The sequence below is a fragment of the Notolepis coatsorum genome (assembly GCF_963971535.1).
Source record: "Notolepis coatsorum genome assembly, chromosome: 14".
NCBI classification, from domain to species: domain Eukaryota; kingdom Metazoa; phylum Chordata; class Actinopteri; order Aulopiformes; family Paralepididae; genus Notolepis; species Notolepis coatsorum.
In genome coordinates this window covers 67,502,848-67,529,360 of record NC_140178.1, presented here as the reverse complement: position 1 = coordinate 67,529,360, position 26,513 = coordinate 67,502,848, and the positions used below count along the sequence as shown (strand labels likewise).

General features: G+C 41.9%; 1 protein-coding gene across 2 annotated transcripts in view; it reads right to left on the bottom strand.

Annotated features, from left to right (window-relative positions):
• Positions 1 to 26,513, bottom strand: part of crebbpb (CREB binding lysine acetyltransferase b) — a 202,247-nt gene that overhangs the window by 112,213 nt on the left and 63,521 nt on the right. For both annotated transcript variants that reach the window (XM_084329454.1, XM_084329455.1), the window contains exon 2: positions 17,547 to 18,178. In XM_084329454.1, the coding sequence (XP_084185580.1) occupies positions 17,547 to 18,178 (632 nt within the window). The remainder of the gene's footprint in view (positions 1 to 17,546; positions 18,179 to 26,513) is intronic.

Below are 26,513 nucleotides of genomic sequence, written 5' to 3'. Positions count from 1 at the left end.
CAAGCTAGCAGGCACCAGTAGTAGTCCACCAAGCTAGCAGGCACCAGTAGTAGTCCACCAAGCTAGCAGGCACCAGTAGTAGTCCACCAAGCTAGCAGGCACCAGTAGTAGTCCACCAAGCTAGCAGGCACCAGTAGTAGTCCACCAAGCTAGCAGGCACTGTTGAAATTACAGACAAAACTAAACATTTACTAATATTTAATAACTAATATTTTGAGCATTTCTTAGTTTAGTGCATCTGATTCATGCATTTGCACTCAATGCCACCAATGCAACGTTGACCTTTCAGCCAACATGAAAAGAAATCCATGGTTCGTATCACGGTTTTGGGGTCACGGTTTTCGGTTCAGTATACGTTAGCGGCTAGCGTTAGCGGCTTTGATTGATTGAAAACTTTATTAACAGATTGCAGAATGGGTACAATACAGTACGGCTCAATACAAACGACTGCATAAGATATATAGCCTAGAAATAATCCAACTTTTCAGTTATTCTCAAGGACGTAGTCATGCAAAAACTGAAAGAATGAGGCAGTTTGACATCAGGCACATCATTTTGACACTGACCGGTTAGAGCTAGGACAGATTTAGGGGGCTTTCTCATTAGGAACGGGTGCTCCGCTCCATCCTCGCTCCGTCTTTGAGTGCAAACTCCCCCCCCTCCCTCTCCCCCCTCTGGTTTGTGTACACACTGCAGTCTTGGTTTGCTCCGGGTTTTGTTTACGGTTTGCGTTTTGAGCGTGTAAGCTGCCGTAGGCGATGATGTCACACTGGAACGTCAACACATGGAACAGTTTAACACACGGTGATGGAAACTGGATGCCCGATATAAAGAAACGAATAACCAATAAATATGAAGTTATCTTTGAACCTCTGTTGTCAAGCCTTGTCAATATAACACACCCCCTTTTCTCACGAATGGAACTGGTGTCGTGGAGTCCGCTTTGAGCGTTTTCCAGGGTTAGCGGCTAACGCTAGTTAGCTTAGCCTAGTTATTGGATAACTTAGCAGCTAACGTTAGCCCATTGCTCGCATCAATTATATTGCATGTCATTGAAGGTCCGCACTGGTCTGTGTCTAATGAAATTACAATTGCATGTCATTGAAGGTCCGCGCTGGTCTGTGTCTATAATGAAATGAGAGGAAAGCTCTGCGCTAAAGCAAGCCTCATCTCAGCCGCGACAACATACTCGATGTAGGGCTGGACGGTATGGTCTAAAATGTATATCACAGTATAATTTGAAGCATAGATGGTAACGGTATATATCACGGTATATTAACTTATCTTAAAATGTCTATATAAATGCTTCTGAAGGGGTAAAACACTGGTATGGCAGCTATTACTGTACTCTTGTATTACTAGGACATATTTCACATAGTACAGAGGTATTTTAAAAACATTTATTGTGCAAAATTGCAATTGCACGTTTTCTCAAGTGTCTGCAGGCAGGTAACGTAACGCGTATCTTGGATCCAGTGCTTTGACCATGTCTTTAAAGCCCTTTCTATCGACAGTTTGAAAAAGAACCATGTCATTACACAAGTAATGGGTTAATGGGATGGGACGGGTTAATCGCAGATACGCATTGTATGCATGGTTCGCATGTGTGCCAAATGGTGACCTCGGAGCAGGTCCTAAATTATTATTATTATTATTATAAACAGTGACAGCGTTTGTTATGTTGGTCCACTGCTGGCTTTTTTTGTCGTTTAACTTAACTTAAAACGTAAATAATCAAAAATAATAAAATTATTCTGTTACAGCTGCTGAGCTATACTATAGCTAAAGGCAATCAATATCTTCCTTTTTAATGAAATAGGTTTAAGAATCGAATCAGGATTGTTAGCAGAGAGAGAGAGAGAGGGATGGATGAGGGAGACCGAGTGAGAGAGAGTGAGAGAGAGAGGGAGGGAGGGGGCTGCTGCTAGAGTGGAGCTAACGTTGGCTTGCTGAATCTACATCAACAGGCTGCTAGAAGCTAGCTAACGTTAAGTTTTCTGAAGGCTACATCAACAGTTAACATTACATAAGGTAAGCAAAGCATGTTAGACCATTGGACCCGTTGCAGAGTTTACATTACACATAGAAACTGCGCGACTCACGAGAGAAGTTGTCACACAGCTGTGTGCAACGCAGGGCTAGTTCGCTTCTAGAATTGAAGGTCCGCTCTGTTCCGTGTCTATTATGAAATGACAATTGCGCGTTGACACGCCCACTACGCAAAGCCTCTGTGCTCCTAAATAATTTTTCCAGTTCGCACATATCTATTTTGCGAGTGAAATAATCACACTGTAGAGCCCTGCCTCAGCAAGCTAACGTTAGCTCCACCTAGCAGCCCCCTCCCTCCACACTGTGGTTACGTCATTGCTACTTTAGAGTTGCTCTACCGGTCACAAGGTATAGTCAAAATCCATACCGTAGCGCAAATTCATACCGTTTATACCGTATACCGTCTATACCGTCCACCCCTAACGGTATATGTTATATAAAAATTATCTCGCAGTCTACTTGAAAATCAACCTGCAATCTACCGGTCGATCACGGCACCACTGGTCTATAGAAATAAATGCATTCGAACAAGAAACCAATGTATAAACATAGCAATGGCAAAAAAATTGCCAGGCCTAATGCGAGCCAGGGAAGTCAAAAGTATTCTGTACTTCTGTATGACAACTATTAAAGAAACTTGAAAATTGATGTCTTGGGCTTGTAACGTGGCTTCATCTGGAAGTTTTCATCCACTGAGTCGTGATGTCCAGTTGTTGCTGTATGTTTTTATCTGCCCAAAATTCATGAAAGCATTACAGTAAGCTTGCACACCACGCCCCGCTCAGTCGTCGGGGACGCTGGTTCGCACGCGAGACCACCTATTCCAGCGGTCCAGGTTTGGAGCGAATCGCGCTCTGATTCGACCCCGAATGGCTAGTGTGAAAGCCCCCTTAGTACAGCAAGAGGGGAGGCATTGCTGATTTAAACATGCTTCTCATTTATTTGGTAAAAGAAAAGGTGTACAGCGGTTTGCCTTAAATAATGTTTGGCACACAAAGACCGAACTGACTGAAAAATATAGGCTACATTTGTCTTAACTTAAGTATTAACTTAGTGCAAACAAACAAAATAATTAAACCTTTCTATTTTTGTGGCCACATTAGACAAAGGCCATCAACATAAAGTATGCATATGCTTAACCTGCACTAGACTTTCCTTTCTTCAAAATAAACAAAAGAACTATGTCAACAATATTAAAATTCCCCGATTGTCAGATTAGTTTTCCACTTGAAATTAAAGTGCAGTATTTAGGGCGGATATGTGGTGTAGTGGGCAAGGCGCTCGCCACCAATGCAGGAGACGCTGGGTTAGAGCCCAGCTCTCCGCATTGCTATCAGCTTGGCTGGTCGTTCATACTATTAGGGGGTGGGAAGCTGATGGGTGGGGATCGGACGTTGTGGACAGCGACTCCTACAGGTCGGTTGGTGCGCCTGCGCAGCAGAATCAGGAAGCGACGGGGCGGCGTGCCCTCCAAACGCAGACCCCCGACGCTGAGAGATTGCGCTGTGCAGGTGAAAAGATGCGACGGCTGCTTCCTCGAGTACCGGAGGGGACACTTGATGTAAGGCTTCGTCCACATTACAGCCGGCTTGTGGGAGGCATGGCCTAACGGCGTTCGAGACAGGGGAGGGTAGAATTGGACGATAAGAAATTGGGATGGAAGAAAAATAGAAAATGGGAGAAAAAGTTGATAAAAAAATTTAATAAAAAATTTAAGTGCAGTATTTGAAATACAATGAAAGGAATATGGCTGGATTTCTTATCAAAAAGGAAAAGTGTTATTTAAAATAAAAAAAAATCATGTGTACTAAATATATATACCATATTTACTTTTTAATTGCATGAAACATTATGAAGTATTCTCTTATGCCGCAGGTTACCCAGACCATGCCGATTTCGGTCGTATCAGTCAAAGTATTTGATCGTATGCACTTTAGTTTGATCCACACGGAACTGCGTTCTGGGAGCCTGAAGACGCTATTTTCTGAAACCGGGTCCCAGAGTGGGAAAATCTGAAGACGCCCCCCCTTGTGTCGCCATCTTTACGAGCCTATACGCGCATTTTCCTGAACCGATGACGCGATAGCTCACCTCTCCCTTAACCGGCATGTGCAAACTCAGCCAACAACAACAATGGCATGTACAGAGTAGTTGCGTTCGTGTTACAGAAGCTATTGAGCTTGATCAGGCTTTTACAGCTAAATGTACTGCGCCATATAAGACATATTCCAGATATGTCCTGGCTAGAAGTGTTTATTAAACACCGGGAGGCTACTGTGATGAAATACACGATACTAGCTAGAGATTAGCGTCACATAGCGGGCCTTTTTCTGAAAAGCCCAGTAGTAGTCAAGCACATACTGTTCGATAGCATACGCCTTCAGTTGATCATGACAAATCCTCTCTTACCTTGACGATTAAAAAGCCTCCACAATTTAGTAAATAGTATTCCCATGGCTGGTGTTGAGCTGTAGCCAGCCAGCTAGCGTTGATGCTATTCAATGCTATCAACATTAGCTAAATAGCTAACCAACTAAATACAATAGACAGCGGTATCCTGAGGTAACGTTAAATACAGACAACTTTTGCTACAATAAAACAGTGGTATCCTGTAGGGCTGACCTTCGATTATTTTTTTGGCAATCGAAGCTTCGGGGCCGAGCTTCGATTTTAATTCGAAGCTTCGAATTTTTTTTTTTTTTTTTTATACTTTTTTTTTTTCTTATGTTGTACAGCACTTTGGTAAACTTTGTTGTTTTTAAATGTGCTCTATAAATAAAGTGGATTGGATTAATGAATTAAGTAGCCCCTTTCGTGACTGTGACGCAGCCAACACGGCTGTGTGATTTAATTCAAGGTGGATCGCTGTTGTCATTTGAACAACTTCAGATTTCATGGGAACTACCAATCCCCCAAATCAAGAATGTTTAAGATGAATGAAGTAAGATTTTGATTATTTGAAATATGGCCTGTGTAGACTAAACTATGCACAGAATTATGTCAGTCTACACGGTCCGGATTCTACATGGTCCGGCAATGTAGACCTTGTAGACTCCACTACAGACCAATTATCAGTGAATGTTCATGCATTTTTAAGAAGGGCTACTTCCACAAAAAAACAAAGAACTCACCAAAACATCTCAGTAGCACCTTATCTAAATGTTCCATTTCATATATGGAGATTCATATTTATTTATGTATTGCATGCATTTCTACATTTTTTGTCCTATTTTGTTTATTCATCCCAGTACCTTTCTTTCTTATGTGTGGAATTCTACAAGGCATTTACATTCACATTTACATTTAGTCATTTAGCTGACACTTTTATCCAAAGCGACTTACAAGTTCTGTACGACAGGTCATCAGGAAGGATACAACTCTATCAGCTGAGTAACAATATTCATCAAAGTGTTGCGTGTTACAGTGTAGGTTAGTTTATTAGGACAAGTGCATGACAGTAAGGTTAGTTAGGGTTAGATTTAATTTTTTTTTATTTTTTTTCAGATAATGGTTGAAGAAGTGCGTCTTTAGTCGACGGCGAAAGATTGGATGGGATTCGGCTGTCCTAACTGGGGTGGGTAGTTCATTCCACCATTGTGGGGCAAGGACTGAGAATAGGCGTGTAGGTGGTGTATGTGTTTGAGGATGATATCCTTCAAACAGGCAATAGTGATGATATAATTTGGGCAGTGCTGAGCTGGGTTCCTTTCCTCCAGTGTATTTGTCCCCCGGCCGCACGCAATGGCCCCATGCACACACACACACACACAAAGTAAAAATAAAAATAAAAAATAAAAATTTGAAAAGAAAAGTTGATTTTTTTTTTTTTTTTTTTAACTTCGATTTTTTTTTAATGTTCGAAGCTTGTGCTATCGAACGAAGCTTCAAAGCTTCGAAGTATTTAAGACAGCCCTAGTATCCTGAGGTAACGTTAAATACAGACAGCGTTTGCTAGTAGAAAGGACTGGACACAGGGACAAGTTAAACATCAATCAATTAATTTAATACAACAGTAGTTTGAGCTGCGCGGACCATATTATATACGGCTTTGACACGTTCTCTCTCTCCTGCCGATTAAAATCCTCCTCATCATTGATTGTCTGTAGGCTGTAGCTGCATTTGGCGCATGTGAGCCGCGGTCTCTCTCGCTCTCCTTTGGAAACTAGCGTTACGTTAGCTCAAAAGCACAGAACCGGACAACACAAGTTATGCTGCTAGCAACAAACAACGATAACACTTCCGGTCGGGGGGTTCAAAATAAAAGAGCAACGTCTAAAACAGGAAAGACATTTATTTTGTAAATTTGTGGCACGCACTTATTTCTCGAGACGATTTCGTTTTTAACAGAAAACGTTTTTTTAAATGAAAACTAAATTAAAACGAAAAAGATCAAAATAGTTTTCATCTGGACATGGCCTTAGAGGCTTACTGGGTGGGAAACAGTCACCAGCCTAAAGCTGCAGTTTTTCTATATTCTACCAGGCATCTCGAAAGGCAACTAAACGTCCTTCAGAGGTGCCGTTGTAATCTAAATGTCTAGATAATTGGTCAAATAGTGAAAGTGGTGATACCTTTCTTACCTGCCAATGTGACCTGTAAACAATTATCAGTTAATATTAAGCCTTTCAAATAGTATTAGTCATCCTGTACAGTGTTGAGGAAACACTCGTCAAAAAGCTGTCAATTCTGATTCCGAACGGGTTTTTGTGCCTTTAGTTTATAAAGCCTAAACTAGTTAGGTATATAATGTGCTTCATGTATATAAGATGTATATATCTACACACATTTGCACTAGTTCCCAACTAGTGCCACCTAAAAGGACAATGGATTTACCTTATGCATACAGCACCTTATGTGAATACTGTATACTTCATCAGAGCATATATTTAGCAGTTAGATTTTTTTTTAAAATTAGATTAGATTTAGTCTATTGGATTATTAGATTATATATTGCATATATTTAGCATTTAAGAATTTCATTTTTTTTTATTATATATTAGATTAGATTTAGATTATTAGATTATATATTGTTGTAACTATATTTATTGTAGGGCAAATATAACAGGGCATATATACCCTCATCTCGCACCTTGTTGCCCATAATGCGCATGTCCAGAGTTAATTATATTTGATTAACTATTTTTACTTCTCCACTGTACTATAATTCTGTGACCTGTACCTGCATGTCTTCTACTACCTGTACCTCCACTACCCCCTCCCACATGCTGCTATGATGCCTGAATTTCCCCAAGGGGATCAATAAAGGAATATCTTAGTTATAAATGACAATCCAGGATATTGTCCAGACGGTAGGGGTGGGCAATATGACGATATTAAATAAATATCGGGTACAGTTCATTAACGATACTTTTTAAACGTATCGTGGACATTGTGATGTTTTGCACAAACCCTCATCCATACAGTATATATGTGTGTATTTTTGGCTAAAGTGGATAGAAAATACAGTACTGTGCAAAAGTCTTAAGCACCCAAGAGTTTTTATATAAATTGTCTTATATGTTAATAAATGTTTTTCTGTATTAGTGTGTCAGTAGACTACTATTTAATTTTTTTTGAAACTTTTAATTTAATTCTTTTTGAAAGCATCTTCATGGTTTAATGCAGACATGTTGCAGGGACTATTATGATCATCATATTTGCGTCAACATATCCATCATCAAGCCTTTTTAAGTAGGGATGCACCGAAATTTCGGCCACCGAAAGTTTTCGGCAGAAAATGACCAAAAATGGCCTTTCGGCTTTCGGCCGAAAGAGTTTTTTCACCGAAGATATATCACCGAAACAGAAACAACCTGTAACCTAACGCTGTTGTTGTGATGATGTCATCAAAACGTGGCTTCAGTCATTACATGCGCGCTGTTTCTATGTAAACTCAGCGAGCAGTAATTGTAGTAATTGTAGTAATTGTAATTCATTGTAATTGTTAACTGTTATGATATTTGTGTTAACTCGTCATCACTGTAAATGAGGGAAACCTCAGTGCTTTCACGAGTATAAATAAAGGTTTGAAATGAAATGAAACGCGTCCAATAAATGCGTCTTTAACATGCTTTATATCCTTATTTACTATATGCCTGTCGCGGTTAACTTAAGAGGGGGGGGATTGCAGGGAGCGAAATTAACTTTTTGACTCACCGGCCAGTGGCGGGTAGATGGGAAGAATCTACCCGCCAAGCATATTTCTTACTTGCCAAATTTTTTTGATTAAAAAAAAATATATATATATATATTTTATATAAAAAAATTTTAATATATATTATATAATCATACTTGTAGTTAGGCCTGCCGCGATAAGCAATAAATCGATTAATTGCTGCGATAATTAAAATGAATGCAATGATTTTGACGGGCGCGATTAATTGCTATTTGCGCGTTTGTTTTAATGAGGCGGAACCAGTGCCCCTTGTCAGTCACTGTCCGTGTTGGGAGGCGGGCCGCTGACGTTACTAGAGTACAGCACGGGAGCTCCGTGGGGCAACGTCACATAGCTTAACTACATTTCTCAATAGTGTTGCTCCTTTTAACCAAGTAGCATTATTTGTAGTGTAACGTTAGCTATTTTTAGACCCAAGTAGTTACTCGCTACTGCCCGGAGAAACTGGACTGCTAAATAAAGATGAAAGATAGAGCTTTGATTCTCATTCCATGCTAACAACATTAGCTAAATAGCTAACAAACGAAATACAACGTATAGCATAGCTACAAGTACAACACAGAATAACGTTAATACAATTACATGCATCATTGTTTACAATGAACGGGTGGGGCTAGTCAAAGGACTGGACACGGGGACAAGTTAAACATGAATTAATTTATTATAACACTCCGGTAGTTTCGAGTCGTGCTGCAGTGCTTACGCACCACAGCTATTCTATTATATACTGCTTTGACGCTTCCTCCTCATCGTTGATTGCCTGTAGTAGCTGCATCTAACGTTAGTAGCTAACGTTAAAACTAACCTAAAGTTAGTTGTTCACCAACTATTTGTTTTATCATTAGCTCAAAAACAGAACCGGACGAGACAAGTTGTCGGCTCATAGTTTCTGCTTAGGATAATCACAACAATACTTCCGGTCCGGTCGGTGGGCTTCAAAATAAAAGTCTAAAACACCGGAAAAGACGGAGCGGTGGGCTTCAAAATAAAAGTTTTGGGAAATAAATTTCTCAAAGAAATTCCTCTAACCGGTCGCAATAATATCGCTTATCGCGATATTTTCGGGGGCAATTAATCGCCCAGCAAAATGTGTTATCGTGGCAGGCCTACTTGTAGTTGTATTATCTGCGAGACATCGCCACCACGCAATAAGTCAAAATGCTCGCTATCTGCAAACAGCTCCACTGTCTGTGTATACTTGAGTAGCCTCCAGCTCCAGCAAGGATTCTCCGGTGATGCAGCTAGACCCTATAGTAATACTCTACATTCAGCATGCAAGGATTCTCCGGCGCTGCAGCTGAACCCTATTGGTATAATGTTACGGTTCTTTGGTCAAATCACATTCATCAAGCCCTCAGCTAGAATACGCATTGAATCAATGTTATAAGTAGGGCTGCAACTAATGACTAATTTGGTAGTCGACTAATCTGCCGATTATTTTTTCGATTAGTCGACTAATCGAAAACCAATGTAAACAACAAACAATTTAATTACCTATCTTTGTGAAAGTGGCTTCTCAGCTCTGGTCCAGCTGAAGACAGAGCAGAGGAACAGATTGGACATTGAGCATGACCTCAGAGTTGCTTGTCTACCATCACCCCAGACTTTGAGACTCTTGTCAGGACCAAACAACAACATCATAACATGATGATCCCATAGCAAATTAAAATAATGACTCATGAAACATTTGAATTTGGATCTTTAAGCCACTTTAAATGAAAATGTATTTGAAGAACAATACAGCAATCACTCATAACAAGATAAATAAATTAAATAATACAAATTAAAGTGGAAGTGTACTTTAAATAACTTTTGTTTGCTGTGTGTGAGAGGAGTCCGTGTGTGTGTGTATGTGTGTGTGTCTTACTCTGATCGCTGTGTGAGTGAGAGGAGTGTGTGTACTGTGTAATTTGTGTGTGTCTTACTCTGATCGCTGTGTGAGTGAGAGGTGTGTACTGTGTAATTTGTGTATGTGTGTGTCTTACTCTGATCGCTGTGTGTGAGAGAGAGGAGTGTGAATGTGTGTGTGTCTTACTCTGATCGCTGTGTGTGAGTGAGAGGAGTGTGTATGTCTTACTCTGATCGCTGTGTGTGAGTGAGAGGAGTGTGTATGTGTGTGTCTTACTCTGATCGCTGTGTGTGAGTGAGAGGAGTGCGTGTGTAATGTATTGTGTGTCTAGTCTGATCATCATCTCCTGCAGGGGAACAATGTTTTCAATGTCCAAAATTTGCTATGGGATCATCATGTTATGATGTTGTCTGGAACCCTGAGAAGCCACTCTCACAAAGATAGGTAGTGCAAAAAAAAAAGAAAAAAAATTAAATCGTTTTTTTTTTTTTTTTTTAATGACTAATCCACGCAACAATTTCTCGTCTACGATTTTTTTGTAATCGACGTCGTCGATTATGTCGACTAATCGTTGCAGCCCTAGTTATAAGACATTGATATCAGGAGCTATCTGTAGCTACTGCTAGCCCGCTAGATAACGTTAAGACAATTTAGTTTACTGGGACATATAGAGCTAACGTGAGCTAGCTAACGTGAGCTAGCTAACGAGGGAACGGAGGTATTATGCACTCGAGTCGACTATTGCTGGAGCATTTGTTGATATCAGCAGCTATCAGTAGCTAGCCAGCTAGATACCGTTAGACAATGCCTCGTCATGTATTAAATTAAAAGTGAATAGTTGACTGGGTCATTGTTTAAACAGTAACGGTAGCTCATGGAGGTCCGATCTAGACTAGAGCAGACTGCCTCTGTGTTGATACGAGCAGAAGACAATAGTATCCCGGTGCAGGGCTGGCCCGGCTGGGCGGATATGACTCGTTGCCACGGTTTTTTTCAAAATAAGAATATCATATAGGGATGCACGATAATTATCGGGCCGATAATTATCGGGCCGATATCAGCAATTATGACGTCATCCCGATAAACTCGATAACATTATTGATAGCTCCGATAACATATAATAAATTTTTTGGTTAAAAGAAATCCGGTGTGGGTGGATTTGGATGAAGGGCGCTTGTTTTTATTATAGCCTCCTCCCGTTTTGCCAGTACTGTGGTAAAACTGATAGCGTGTGGTTTAGGAACAGGGAGTTTTTCACAAATCCAGCACTCCCTTTCTTGGCTGTGACGTAGTCACGTTACATTCGGAGACAGACAGTCGATCTGCCAATTACGGCCCACGGCTTGCACCCACCTCTTCTTCTTACCACCAATCAGAAGCGCTCGTTCGTTTATTTACCTCCGGATTGTCAGCCATTACTCTACTCGGAGCTAACGTTATCTCCCCGCCAGCCACATTGACAAGTACCAGCGCTTATACATTACTGGCAAATGTCTTGTTGCACTTGTGGCAATGAGCGTTGTCAGCATCGACTTTAGTAAAATAGACCCAGACTTTTTTTGAGGAATTTAAACGTCGCAAACTAATCTTGTTGGCCGTTTTCTATCTCTCCTCCCTCGGTCTCTCTCTGCCTGCGCGAGGGGGATGTGCTCTTACACACACTCACACACACACACGGGTGCTGTCGAGAGCAGAGCTGTCTACTCGGCAGCACCTGTGTGTGTGTGTGTGTGTGTGTGTGAGAGTGAGTGTGTGTAAGAGCACAGCCCGCTCGCGCAGGCAGAGAGAGACAGAGGGAGGAGAGATAGATAGATCGACTTTAGTAAAATAGACCCAGACTTTTGAACATTTCGTTCTGTCCGCCATTATGAGAGCAGAGCTGTCTGTAGCCTACTCTGCAGCGCAGCACCCGTGTCTGAGTGAGTGAGTGAGTGAGTGAGTGTGTGTGTGTGGGAGGGGAAGAGAGGAGAGATCACAGCAGGCAGAGAGCACAGAGCTCCCCGCGCAGACAACTGCCAACAAGATTAGTTTGCGACGTTTAAATTCCTCCAAAAAAAACTCCATAATTTCTCGAGTACAGATAGCAGTACCGATGACGTCGGAGCTTATAAATACTAAAAAAAAAAAAAAAAATGATAAAAAATATATATATATATATATATATATATATACAGTTAAAAAAATATATTATAATACAATAAATATCGGTTATCGGTATCGGCTTGAGGAGCATAAAGTTATCGGTATCTGTGTCAAAATCAATATCGTGCATCCCTATTATCATACGAACCGAATGTTGCTAACTGCCGGAGCCATCGATATTATGACTCTAGCTGCGCTTGGGGCGGAAATGAGACCCGCACAGATTTTCAAAATAAGAGTATCGTTATGAACTACACGTCTACACGCCACACGGCGGGCAGACCTCTCAGTGGCAAGCGCCAAAGGTAAAAACTGAGCGCCCCTGGCGGGCGGCGGGCTTAAATTTCGCCCCCTGTACATGGGTGTTCCAGGTTAGTGTGTTATCGACAAAAATCCCAAGATACTTATATGAAGAGACCTGCTAGATGGACTGTTTGTGGATGACCACAGGCCTGTGGTCCCCAACACCTCTGGGGTGAAACACCATCTCCTCAGTCTTCTTAACATTTAAAACCATGTATCGTAGGGGTGGACGGTATGGTCTAAAATTTATATCACGGTATAATTTGAAGCATAGACGGTAACGGTATATATCACGGTATCATCGTTTTTGATAAATTTTATTTTTTTATTTTATATATATATATTTTTTTTATAAAATATATATATTATATAATTAGACTTGTACTGGTATTATCTGCGAGACATCGCCACCACGCAACAAGCTCCACTGTCTGTGTGTACTCTAGTAGCCTCCAGCTACGGCCAGAATTCTCCGGAGCTGCACCTGGACCTATACTCGAGTAGCCTCGAGCAGAGCTACGGCCAGGATTCTCCGGCGCTGCACCTGGACCCTATTGTATTGGTATTATAACGTTAGCAAGCCCTCAGCTCGAATACGCATCGAATCAGTGTTATAAGACATTGATATCATGAGCTATCTGTAGCTACTGCATATATAACGTTAATACAACGCCTCAGTGAATTATTTAGTTCAATGGGACATTTCGTTTTGAACGGTGAACTAACTTGTGTTAACGTGAGCTAACGGGTAGCATACACGTCTCTAGTACTAGACTTTGTGGAGCGTTTGTTGATGTCAGGAGCTATCGGTAGCTGGCCGACTAGATACCGTTCGGTTAGACAATGCCCCATCATGTATTAAACTAAAAGTGAATAGTTGACTGGGTCATTTTGTAACGGTAGCTAAGCTAACGTTAGCTCAGGGAGACGCCGACAGCTCCCGTGTCCCGTCCCACTAGACTACTAGACCCGTGTTTACATGCGTGCGGTAGGGGCTGGCACGCCCACTGCGCGAAGCCTCCTAAATAACTTTTTCCAGTTCGCACATATCTATTATCTATGACTAATTCTATCTATTTTTAGGGGCAAATGCCAGTGAAATAGTCGCGCTGTGGTTACATGACGTCATTGCTATTTTAGAGCTGCACTACCGGTTACACGGTATACTCAAAATCCATACCGTAGAGCAAATTCATACCGTTTATACCGTATACCGTTTATACCGTCCACCCCTAATGTATCGTATTAAATGCTGAACTAAAATCTACAAATAAAAGTAAATGCAACTTGGCCATTGCAAAACATTCCACTTCTTTGCCTTAAAAAACCCTCTATGGTTGCTTTCGTAGAATGCTTTGGGTCATTGTCCATCTGTACTGTGAATGAGTTCTGACGCATTTGGCTGAAAATGAGCAGATCAAAAGTTAAGTTCTTGATCTGGCCAACTGTTGTGAAGGGGTTTTTCATCACCAGGAAAATAATAATTAAATCTTAGTCTTCCGGGTATTTTGGGGTTGCTGAGCAGCCTGAGCTCACTAGTTCTTTATTTTTAAGAATGTACCAAACAGTTGACTCTAGACCTTTTATTTGCTCCTTGTAAATTAAATAATGAGGGAATAACACACCTGGCCATAAAACAGCTGAGCAGCTAATTGTTATTTCAAATCCATTGTGGTGGTGTACAGAGGCAAAATGGTGAACATTTTATTATTTTTTTTTTTAACTTTGACCAGTCAGCTGGTTCTTTTCACGTTTATCGCTTTTTCTGGTCAAGTATGACCGACAGAAACAGGTTGAATGGGGGTATAGATGGGGGGAAAGACACTGAGAAAGTACGGCTTGTCCGGGAGTCGAACTCGCTACCCCAGATCCGTGACGCGCACGGTTGTCCCCGACGCCGAAATAGCGTTCGAGGTACGCAGTGAGCTACTGGAGCTCCCCAAATGGTGAACATTTTGACTGACATAAGTATTCTGCATACGAAAATAGAAAAATAATAATAATAAAAAAAACAATAGTCATGTATTCAACTGCAGAACTGTAAATCGATGCATTACTCCATTTACTCTCGTCATCTTCAGCCTGGTAAAGTAAAGGAATCCAGTAATGAAAACATTAGCATTGATCTGCTATAGAAACCGTGCTCGGAGTACAGGGGAGGTTAGAACCAGAGGGAATGGATCCACTTGACTCCAGATCAGACTTCCCAGCTGAGAGTCTGCGTCCTCCGGCAGACCCAGGGAAGGACAACAGATCAATATGTAGAAGGTGGGAGAGGAAGCATTCAACTCACAGATATCCATGAGGAGACATGTATAGGGATGGGTATCGTTAGGATTTTATCGATACTACTACTCTTATCGATACTGCTTAACTCATTCAGGGCCAACAGCGCCCTATGCTGATGGCCTTCGGTGTCAACGCTTTATCCAATGGAGAATAGGACTTATTATATATAAATAACAGTGATCGTCAATGAGTTGCTTCCAGTCAACATGCACGAAACAGATAATTATTTCATACAGACATTTCCATTTTATACCGTGATGAATATCAATATATTTCTAGGGCGTTCTGTCTCATCTGAATAAACTCCAGCAAATAGAGCTTAAATGTATTTCCTTAGAAAGCGTGCCATTTGTCACTTGATTTATGAATAGTTTTCAAATAAACGTTAGATTATCGATAGTATGTGTGTCCTCATGCACGAAGAGAAGTGGGGTCTGAAAAATCGCTTCTCCATACTTTGGTCGGTGCGAACCTCACACACACACACACGGCGGAGAAAGGAACATCTGATTACCGCAAGATTCGTAACATAAAGGCCTTACCTCACATCTGATGTCATGCAAAAAGATTAATCGATATCGATCGCGTCCATTGATCCAATGTTATAATCCAAGCTGCTCCCAGTCAATGCAATAGTATCCAGCTGCATGCCCGAGAAGGGAAACCCGGACCGGAGTTTTTTTTCTGATGCACATACCCAGCCAATCCAATGATGTGCAATACCATCCGGGAGACGATAGGCGGCGGTATTTGCACTTTTGCAAGCTCAGACCCATTCCCAACGATAACATCAGGTTGGATGGATGAAAATGAATGGATATCGCTAATAAAAGAAATAACCATTAAAACCCGACTATACTCTTGATTGGCACGCAAGCGATGGCGAGTTAACCCGACTATCATCGTGATTGGCACGGAATGGGTTAACGGTTTGGTACTTTATTATTTAAAAAAAAATTATACATTTATTATTTGAACGGCTTAAGGCTATATCTGTACTTGATGTTTGTTGTGTTGCATATTTGAAATAAACTTCAATCAAATCAAATCCCCCTCTTAAAAATAAAAACCTGTGTTTAACCTAGCCATCTATAAAACATGCGAAAATATGTGAAACAAATGTCCTACTCCCCTAAAGAAAGAAATACATAGCAAACATGACTCAGTTGTCCAATAGTGCTGCTGCGTTTTTTTTTCTTTTTTTTTTAGGTTTTTTTTGTGCCGTTTTATCGCTTTATTTCTACTGGGCAGTCCAGTAGACAGAGATAGAGGAGGAATGGGAGACAGAGTGGGGGGAAGACATTCGGCAAATAACGACGGGTTCGGGAATCGAACCCGGGTCGCCCAGCTGCTTTTTATTTTGTTAAAATCTTTTAGTTAATAAGACTAAAAGACTACATTATGACTACAACGATTACATGACGGCTTCCTGTCCTCGCATTTCCGTTTCCCTTTTTTTAACGTTACATTTTCAACAACAGATTGCTGCTAATTAAACACTTCATGGAAACGGAGTAACGTTAACGTTATGTCGAGTTCATACGTGTAGTGTAGTATGAACTCGACATAACGTTACTCCGTTTCCAGTGTTGCTGCCACCGTTGCGTCGCAGATGAACGGTACACTATGTTAGCTCCGTAGCTAATCCGCTCCTAGACTACCGTTAACATTACTCCGTGTCCAATGTTGCTGCCACCGTTGCGTCGCAGATGGATGGTACATTATGTTAGCTCCATAGCTAATCCGCTCCTAGACTACCGATAGCAGTACCGATAACGTCGGAGCTTATCAATACTCCGGTTTTTTCTAATTTAGTACCGGTTCCCATTTAGAACCGCGTTTCGGGGGCATCCGAAAGGCATGTAACTTGCAGATAACTATGAGGAGGCATGCAACTCGCAGATACTGGATGTATGGATTCTATAAAAGGTAACAGAATAAGTACACTTTGGAAACAATTGCATGTTTACATGACTAGTTGTTGAGATCCACTCATCAGTAAAGAAAATAACAACAAGTTAAACTAAATGTTATTATCTTGCAATCCAACTCTTTAATTCTCAACATTTCCATCTAATTTTCCTCCTTTTTCTTTAGTTTGGTACAAGGTAAATAAATGTATGAGCGGTGAGCATGTTTGATTAAGCGGGATGAAAGAGTGAGACAATGCTGGAGAGGTAGATGTAGTTGAGAGAACGTCTCAAGTGTTTCTATGGGAACTGTGCCTTGCACCTTTTAATACTGAGGGAAGTTTTATGGATAAGAGGCAAGAGCTGTATGCTACTGTTGTGCGTTTTACAGTTGAATCATTTTAAGCCCTTCAAATGTCATGGTCCATGGGGCGCTCCAGTAGCACACCATATAGCATGCTGAGTCGCGAAGCGGTCGTCCCGGGTTCGCGTCCCACACCCGGTGACCATTTGCTGCATGTCTTCCCTACTTCTCCTCCCATTCTCCCTCTCTCCTCTGTCGGTCCTGCGTGGCCAGAAAAAGCTGTAAAAATGCTGAAAATAAAATCTTAAAAAAATAAATCATCAGGGTGTGTGATGCTGAACAAGTCTAAATAGATTCAGGGAATAATAAGAATTGTCCATTTTGTATATTTTGGTACTTCTTTTTAGACAAGTCAATTCCATATCATTGATTTAAACCTCAGTAAAAACAGCATGTGCAGCCAACAGGCAGAGAATCTCTCCAAATGCAATCTCTCAATTAAAAACATTGTCATAGCAAACTCACCTTATTCATGTTTCCAGCCTGCTGGGCATTCATGGCATTATGTGCTCCCATCTGTGCCCCTCCCTGGGAGAGTGTCTCTGCGAGCACGCTGCCTCCGACGCCGGCCCCCGCTCCCACCTGTGCCCCCTGCATGCCCTGGTACTGCATGCCAGGCCCAGGCCTGCCCCGGCCCGTCGGTCCCAGTGCACCGTTCATCACCTGTCCGGGCTGGGGCTGACCCAGAAGCCCGTGGCCCTGCCCACTGTTTAGCATGTTCTGGTTGAAGCTCATAGCTGCGTTGCCATTGCCCTGTCCGGAGGCAGCTCCTCCTTTCTGGGCCTGAGGGGATGGGTGGTTTGGTGAGCCCTGTCCCAGGGGACTTTTGCTCAGCACAGCACCCAGCTGTCCCCCCAGCATGCCGCCCTGATGGGCAGAGTTGAGACCCCCTCCCAGGCCGGAGGTACTGCCTGCCCTCAGGAGCTCCGACAGCTGCTTGTGCTTGGCGGCCGCATCGGGGGGAACCATGGAGCCTAGGCCAGGCCCCCCTCCTCCCCCGGGGCCGCCGTTTGAGGACATGACCATCAGCCCCAAATCCCCATTGGGGATCAGCTCATCTGGCAGGTCATTCTCCAGGTCAAACAGAGACACCAGATCTAAGAGAAACAGAGGCAGAAATAAAGAAAGAGGGATTAGCCATCAATGACACAAACCTGCTTGGCAGAAAAAGCTGTTTAGCAGTCAGCGCCGTCAGAGTTCATTGTTTTGCAATAGAAAGAATAAGTACGCTGGCCTGGGAGTCAGATTCCTGCCGCTAGGGATGCCCCCCGGACCCCGGTTTTAAACGGGAACCGGTACTATATTAGAAAATACCGGAGTATTTATAAGCTCCGACGTCCTCGGTACTGCTATCGATACTCTAGAGAAATTATTATTATTATTATTATTATTATTATTTAAAAGTTGCGAACGATCTCTCCTCTCTCTGTCTCTGCACGAGAAGCAGCGAGTCATTATTACACACTCCTCGCGAGTCGCGCTACACATACATACGGGTACTCCTTAATGAAAGCGCTGTCAATAGTATGCAGCTGCAGCACGTCAGACAGCAGCGCTTACAAGCCCCGCACATACAAGCCCCGCACACCTGATGTGCTGCAGCTGGAAGCATCTCAGCGCTGTCTCCGTGCCGACGCGCGCTGCACACAGACACAGACAGCTCTGCATGGACTGACGGCCCGAACTCACTGCTCACGAACGAACACGGACGGACGGACGGGCGGCTGCCTCTTCACTTCCGCTCCCATGTTAACGGACGATAGTAGGCACACTGGCCGCGAGCGGGAGCGCGCCTCCCGAGTGGCTGGCGAGCGGCAAGCTATTTTTTCGCCTCGATCCTATTTGAGGCGGCGCGCCACGCGCATTGTCACAGAAATACAATTGAATATCTGCATTATTACCACAGATATAGATGTTGTTCAACCAGCTGTGTCTGTATCTGCAAATAAACGCCTTGAATGTTTGTCTGTATGTTTGTTTATACCTATAACTATTACAATGTTGCATAATAATAATAATAATAATAATAATAATAATAATAATAATAATAATACTAATAATAATAATAATAATAATAATAATAATAATAATAATAATAATAATAATAATAAGCTCTTGCTGCTGCTGGGGCTACACGCTGCTCTTTCAGGAGTACAGTCACACTGATCATCATTCTAAAATGACTGACTTTGCATATAGACTAGGCATTTACAGCTGTCCCAATGTAAATATGCCTTCCTCGGTGCGCTTCCGCACGCTCAAGTCGTAGGTCCAGTGTGCGCCTGACCAGGCGCGCGATCTCACGAGGGAGCCGCACGTGAAATTCGTTCGTGAGCAGTGAGTTCGGGGCGTGAGTCGTGATGGCGGATAGAGCGAAGCGTTCACAAGTGCAACAAAACATTTGCCAGTAAGGGTGGCAATACGAGCAATCTATCAAAACATTTGTTTGCAAAACACTATATTAGTGTGCAGAAATGCGCCGTATTCGACTGCCTTGCGCGCAGTGGTCCATCTGCATCCACGTCCACTGCAGCCGGTAAGCCAAGATACGGAGTTTCCTAGGCTAATAACGAATTATTACAAATAGGCTAATAAACAAAATAATTGTTTAGCTACAAATACTACAATCTAAAAACTTTTTATAGATCGTCAAGCTGAGGTCAGCCACCAATGTGTCCCAGGCCAGTGAGCCCAGGGCCACCACACATCCTCCCTCTACCTCCCTCCACCACCCAAAGTCCTTTCTCCCTAGCAGCTAGAGGAAAGATGACAGAGGATAGGGTGAACGAGTGTCACAGGGCTGTGACAAAGTTTGTTGTCAAAGGCCTGCACCCGTTCTCTACAGTGGAGTCCAAGGACTTTAGGTAACAACTAATCATTCAGTGTATATCGTTTTTTTTGTATACATAGTTGTCTAACTTGTCTGTTGTTGTTATAAGTTATTATTGAAGCAGCTATTCCCACCACTCCACACACATTTACAATAATTCAATCATTTCTAATCTTTACTGTAGGGAGATGACCAATGCTCTCAACTGCAAATATAAAAATCATAAAAAGATTATCAAAAAGAACCGATAAGAGTATCGATAAAGTACCGAACCGTTAAGCAGTATCGATAGGAGTAGTAGTATCGATAAAATCCTAACGATACCCATCCCTACCTGCCGCGAAAGTGAAGGAAAGCCAAGTTCCCACTGCAACATCCAACCCACAGATCATCAAAGAAGCTGCAACATCCAACCCACAGATCATCAAATAAGCTGCAACATCCAACCCACAGATCATCAAAGAAGCTGCAACATTCAACCCACAGATCATCAAAGAAGCTGCAACATCCAACCCACAGATCATCAAAGAAGCTGCAACATCCAACCCACAGATCATCAAATAAGCTGCAACATCCAACCCACAGATCATCAAAGAAGCTGCAACATCCAACCCACAGATCATCAAAGAAGCTGCAACATCCAACCCACAGATCATCAAAGAAGCTGCAACATCCAACCCACAGATCATCAAAGAAGCTGCAACATCCAACCCACAGATCATCAAAGAAGCCACTATGGGTTGTGCTTTCTCCTGACCCGTCAGTCAGCACTACCACACAGATTACAGTGCTTTCTCCTGACCCGTCAGTCAGCACTACCACACAGATTACAGTGCTTTCTCCTGACCCGTCAGTCAGCACTACCACACAGATTACAGTGCTTTCTCCTGACCCGTCAGTCAGCACTACCACACAGATTACAGTGCTTTCTCTTGACCCGACAGTCAGCACTACCACACAGATTACAGTGCTTTCTCCTGACTTGTCAGTCAGCACTACCACACAGATTACCGTCATCACCTCTCCTCATCCACAGGCAGGTAGACTAGAAACGGGCCCACTTTGCCAAGTGTAAGGCTGTAAGAGGGAAGTAAGGACAAGTGCGCACACGCACACACTTTATCTTGCTCTATCCCCTTCCCTCACCCGCTCTATCTTTCTCTCTCATATATGACTCTCTCTCTCCATCTCTCCATCTCTCTCCCTCTCTCCATCACTCTCTCCCAACTGCTAAGGATGCCACTCCTGGCTGCTCTGCGTGTCTGGATTGAGTGCCAGACAGTTCAGTTCACGGGGTTTGTTGTGGCTGAAGAGCTGCAGTCTTGCAGGGAGCTGGGCAGGGCCTGGCTGATGAGAGAGCATGTGTGTGCAGTGTGTGTGGTGGTTGTCACTGGCTTCATCTAGATGCCTCGTTTCACCAGAGAGATTTGTCCTCCTGTGTGCTAAATATAGCACCTACACCACAGTTCCAGATCCCACACAAGATGTACAGCCCAGCGGGACAATAATAATCCTAACTTTTCATCCTTCCAGTCAGTGTGATGCATGTAATTATATTTCTATATCATGCCCTGCACAATCCATGTGAAGTAATTATTAATCTATGTCTTAAAAGTTCTAGTTCCATGTAATGGCCATAACATTTTTTTTATATATATATATATATATATATATATATATATATATATATATATATATATATATATATAAAAAAAATAATACATTTGACATTATGAGTTTGTTTCATTCTTCTTAACCTCTTAAACCCTAGCCATATTTTCAGAAAATTCACCTAAAAGTACATACCAAAGTAAATGGATTGCTCCACTTCTACAAGATCCCTTTGCATGTACGTAGGGACATCTATGGACCTCAGGGAATGTATTCCCAGTGTTAGAAATATTGCGTCTGTTACTATGCTTGAGTAAAGTGTAATGAACCAAATAGGGCTGACCTGGACTAGTCGAATAGTCGACTAATCGATCGAAATGAGCCGTAGTCGACTGCCAACCTCTTAGTCGAATGCAAAAAAAAAAGGATAATATATATTTGTTATCATTCTTTCCAAAAGCCAAGAGGCCTAGAAGCATGGCTAACGCTAATGGCACACATACCAGCGAGGCTAACTGCCTAAGAAAACGGGCACAGAAAGAGGATTACCCCTGTCTAACGGACACACTAGACAAATATCAAGATGCCTCCAATACTGCCTAAAATGCTGGTATCGGTATCGGCGAGACGAGTACGCCGAAAGTGTAGCCTCCGATCCCATGACATCATTTATCTCCTGCGGAGAGTGAGGATTATAAAATGAACGTGTTTTAAAGTGTGATGCTGTTTGTCATTTTAAAGTGGTCTGCACACGGCGGGCGACCGACGTCGCCTGGCGATGCGATCGCCTGTCGCTCAACGACAATCGCTTAGCACCCCACACCAGAGGCAACCGTTCAGGTATAATAAGCTATGTGTCGCTCTGTTTAGCTGGGGGGTGTTTCCCCCCGGGAGATATAGGAGGACGGACCGCCGGCCGGGACCGGACGTTAGTTTGTCGTGAAGCGAGCGTATATATATATTAGCAGGTAGCTGTGTTGTGCTTTACGAGGGAGTATTTAACCTGTAAAACCCATATTGAGCTGGAATTAAACCACCATATACGAATACAACCACTCATTCTTCCTGACATTACTGCATGCCTGATTGCTACGATACGTTCACTACCACCGATTGGACAAGCTGAGAGAGAATGTGTTTTCACTGAAGACGCAAACTTCTGTTCTCAACCATCATTTTCTTTGGACAATAAACCTTATAAACCACATCAGCTGCAGCCTAGACATTAAACTCTGTCAACATTAGGGATGGGTACCTTTCACATTTGAACCGATACCGGTACCTGTGAATCGATACCGGTACCCAACGGTACCTTTTTTTCTGTACTTTAGTCTCAAGAAATTTAATTTACCTACCTCAGTCGTAAAAATAAAAAATACAAACTTCAAATAACTACAATTTCGACAGTTTTCGGCTCGTCATTGCTCCGACTGCTTTGTTGTTGAATCAAGTCAAATCCTAGGTAAGCATATATTGTGCGTGTGAACGTTGACATGAAAAGAAAAAAGTTAAAAAAAATGTAATACATTTTTTTTTTGTATCTCACTTGATTCGATACTCGGTAGTACCGACGTGTTTCGGTTCGGTATCTCAAAAGTACCGAATTCGGTACCCATCCCTAGTCAACATCCACAACTTATTTTGTTACCCGAGTATAAAAAACATCTAGTAGGTGCATCGTGGCGCATTGTTCATTTATTAGTTAATGACAAGCGGCCACTATAGCTTCTCAAACTAACGTTATTTATTGAAATGGTTCCTGTTAATAATAATGAACATAAGTAGCATGGTAATAATACGTAGGTTATTGATCAATGAATGTATTGATACATTAATGGTGTAAAAATGATACACCAGTAGAACTTCTGTACTACTTCTACTGTAGAAGTCATGTTATTTCCTCACTGTCCTGCCTGCCGTCGCCTAAAAAAATAGGATTGAGGCGATATTTAGCAGGGTGACAGAAATAGCTGTGCGATCGTCGCTTAAAAATCTCCTGCCGTGTGCGTTGTCTCATTCATAACAATGGACGCGATATAATTCTGTCGGTCGGCTCGCAAAAAAAGTCGGTTGCTTGGCTAAAATCGCCCTCCGTGTGCGGAGCTCTTAACAGCACACTTTCTTAAATTCCATTGTCCCCGACAGAGCGGTGTGACGGGGAGCTCGGACGGGATGTGTTTTGCTTGTTGGTGTTATTATGGCATTAGCTGAAAAGCTAGCTAGTTGGAACAACATCCGCTTTAACGTTACATCAAATCAGATGATCGCCTGTCCTTTCTCCAGGACCTGACACTGTCCGTCTATCAACAATAATGCACCCACGGTGAATCGTATTTAAGTCAAGTAGCTACTGACTAGCGTTAGCTGACTAACGTTATCAAATGTCAATGCGGGGAAGACGAGCTAGGTCAGCTAGCTTAGCTTGATAACGGTACCTTGGCTAAAGTTGGTGCTATTCATAATCCAGCAATAATGGCTGCAGACCTGCAAGCAAAGTACAGCAAGTTCCAAGTGCCAAAGGATAAGAGTCTCAAAAGAGAATGTTGAATATTTATTTTGCATCGAAAATCACGTTATAAACGTTAATACTAGCCAGAGCATCTGCTACTAGCTAACAGGTAGCAAGTGCAACAACGTCTAACGTCCGTGCGGATCATTGGAGTAGGGTATTATCTGCAGTGCCGCAGCCCCATACTCATTGATTAATGATATTAATACTAATCTATACAATCACCTGTTGTTGAATAAATACCATTACTTTCTAGTTATTACTAAAAAACAGTAAATATATAAAACAGTATTTGTAGCTGTAAAAAATAAATAAAAAAAATTATAATTTATATAATATAGTTTTTTTTTTTTTTTTTTTATGTATGCACTGGTACCGGTCAGTATCGGTATCGGCCGATACCCAAAGCTTAGGTATCGGAATCGGATCGGGAAGGGAAAAATGGTATCGGAACATCTAAAAAAAAAAATCAGATTGCAACGCCGTTTTTTGCTAGACGTTCACAGAAAGGTGGAGAAACTAACTGCGTGATAAATAATCCAGAAAAATAACAAATAAAAAAGTAAATCCACAAGTCATGATTGACAGGAGCTGGCTTGAGCTGGGTAGTGTAATTTTTCAAAAATCCAACACCCATCGAAAGCCCTGGGTCTCCTCTCCTCATTATGACTACAAACAAAATGGTGGCGCGCATTTCCTAGCGTCTATTCGCCAGTTTCTGAATAGATTTCAAAACTCATATTTCTGCAAAAACGTGCACCTGTGCGTATAACCGTGATAGTCAGAAAGCTAAGGCGATCACAAGAAAAGTCATGAAATTCATAGGGCTGGATGAGACTAGAGCCATATGAAATCCGCGTTCACGGAATCGCGGACGGAATCGCGGAATTGACCAATAAAAATGGAATCAACTGCAAAATGTGGAATATTGCAGAATTTGGCCTAATCTGGACTGAAATTCCATTTTTGGGTGGAACGTTTGGTGCAAAGCAAACATGACCGGGGAGGCGGGGACGCTACAGCGGGTTACACACAACACGCAGCAGTGCTCAAGCGTCTGGCTGCTTCGGTGTTAACATCGTCAAGAAGCTAAGAAATTCCGCAATAAGCCCTCAATTCAGAGCAGAACAGTATCCTAATGACTTTTATGCCTCCGGCGATAAGGTGTTTTGCTAATTCTGTCAACGTTCCGTGGACTGGACCCGCAAAAACACATGCGACACTATTGTGATTAAATAGCTATGTAACGTTACAGTACATAGGACTAATAGATGGAAATGATAGCTTCTAGCTAAATCTGGTGCACCCATCCATTTGTTTAATGCAAACGATTGTCATTACACTGTCCTTTATAAACTAAATAAACTTAAATAGCTATGTAACGTTACAGTACATAGGACTATAGATGGAAATGATAGCTTCTTGCTAAATCTGGTGCACCCATCCATTTGTTTAATGCAAACGATTGTCATTACACACTGTCCTTTATAAACTAAATAAACTTAAATAGCTATGTAACGTTACAGTACATAGGACTATAGATGGAAATGATAGCTTCTTGCTAAATCTGGTGCACCCATCCATTTGTTTAATGCAAACAATTGTCATTACACACTGTCCTTTATAAACTAAATAAACTTAAATAGCTATGGAACGTTACAGTACATAGGACTATAGACAGAAATGATTGCTTCTAGCTAAATCTGGTGCACCCATCCATTTATTTAATGCAAACGATTGTCATTACACACTGTCCTTTATAAACTAAACTAAAGGTGCCTAAATTATGCATTACTACATTTCATCACAATATAATAGATATAGCTAGGCTACTGACATTGTCATTGTGATAATGTCAGTAGTAGCTAGCTGTATCTATTGTTTACACTTGAAATGTGTATTTTTATTTTGTCACAATATTATTTGAAAGATAGTGTAAAATTGAACTGTATTTCTGAGTTGCAGCACTTAAAAACATTAAATGGACTGTTATATCTTATTCAATTGTGGACATTTATTCATTCCCACTTATTAGACACTATTTCTGATGGTAAAATGTGCATAAAAAGCAAAATACAGAATTCTGAAATATTAAAAACAGAAAAAACTGAATTTGGGAAAAAATATAATGGAATTTGGAAAATAATAAAACGGATTTCATATGGCTCTAGATGAGACCGACTACTCTCTCACATTGAGTGAGCGCCGCTACACTCTCCCAGCTGGCTGAAGAGACAACAAGCATGCCGTGAAGACCCGCCCTACTCTGCCTCTGATTAGCAGACTGTGGGTTGGGGAATGTGATTGGACCAAAGCAGAGTAGACGACACACAGACAGTGGAGCAGTCGGACATGCAAAGACGCTGCATGCATTAGAGATAGTGGAGCATTTTGACTCGTTGCCTTGTGGCGATGTCTCGCAGATACAGATAATATATTATGAAAAGTATCATTTGCTCATAGTCCAGAGACAGTGGTTCGG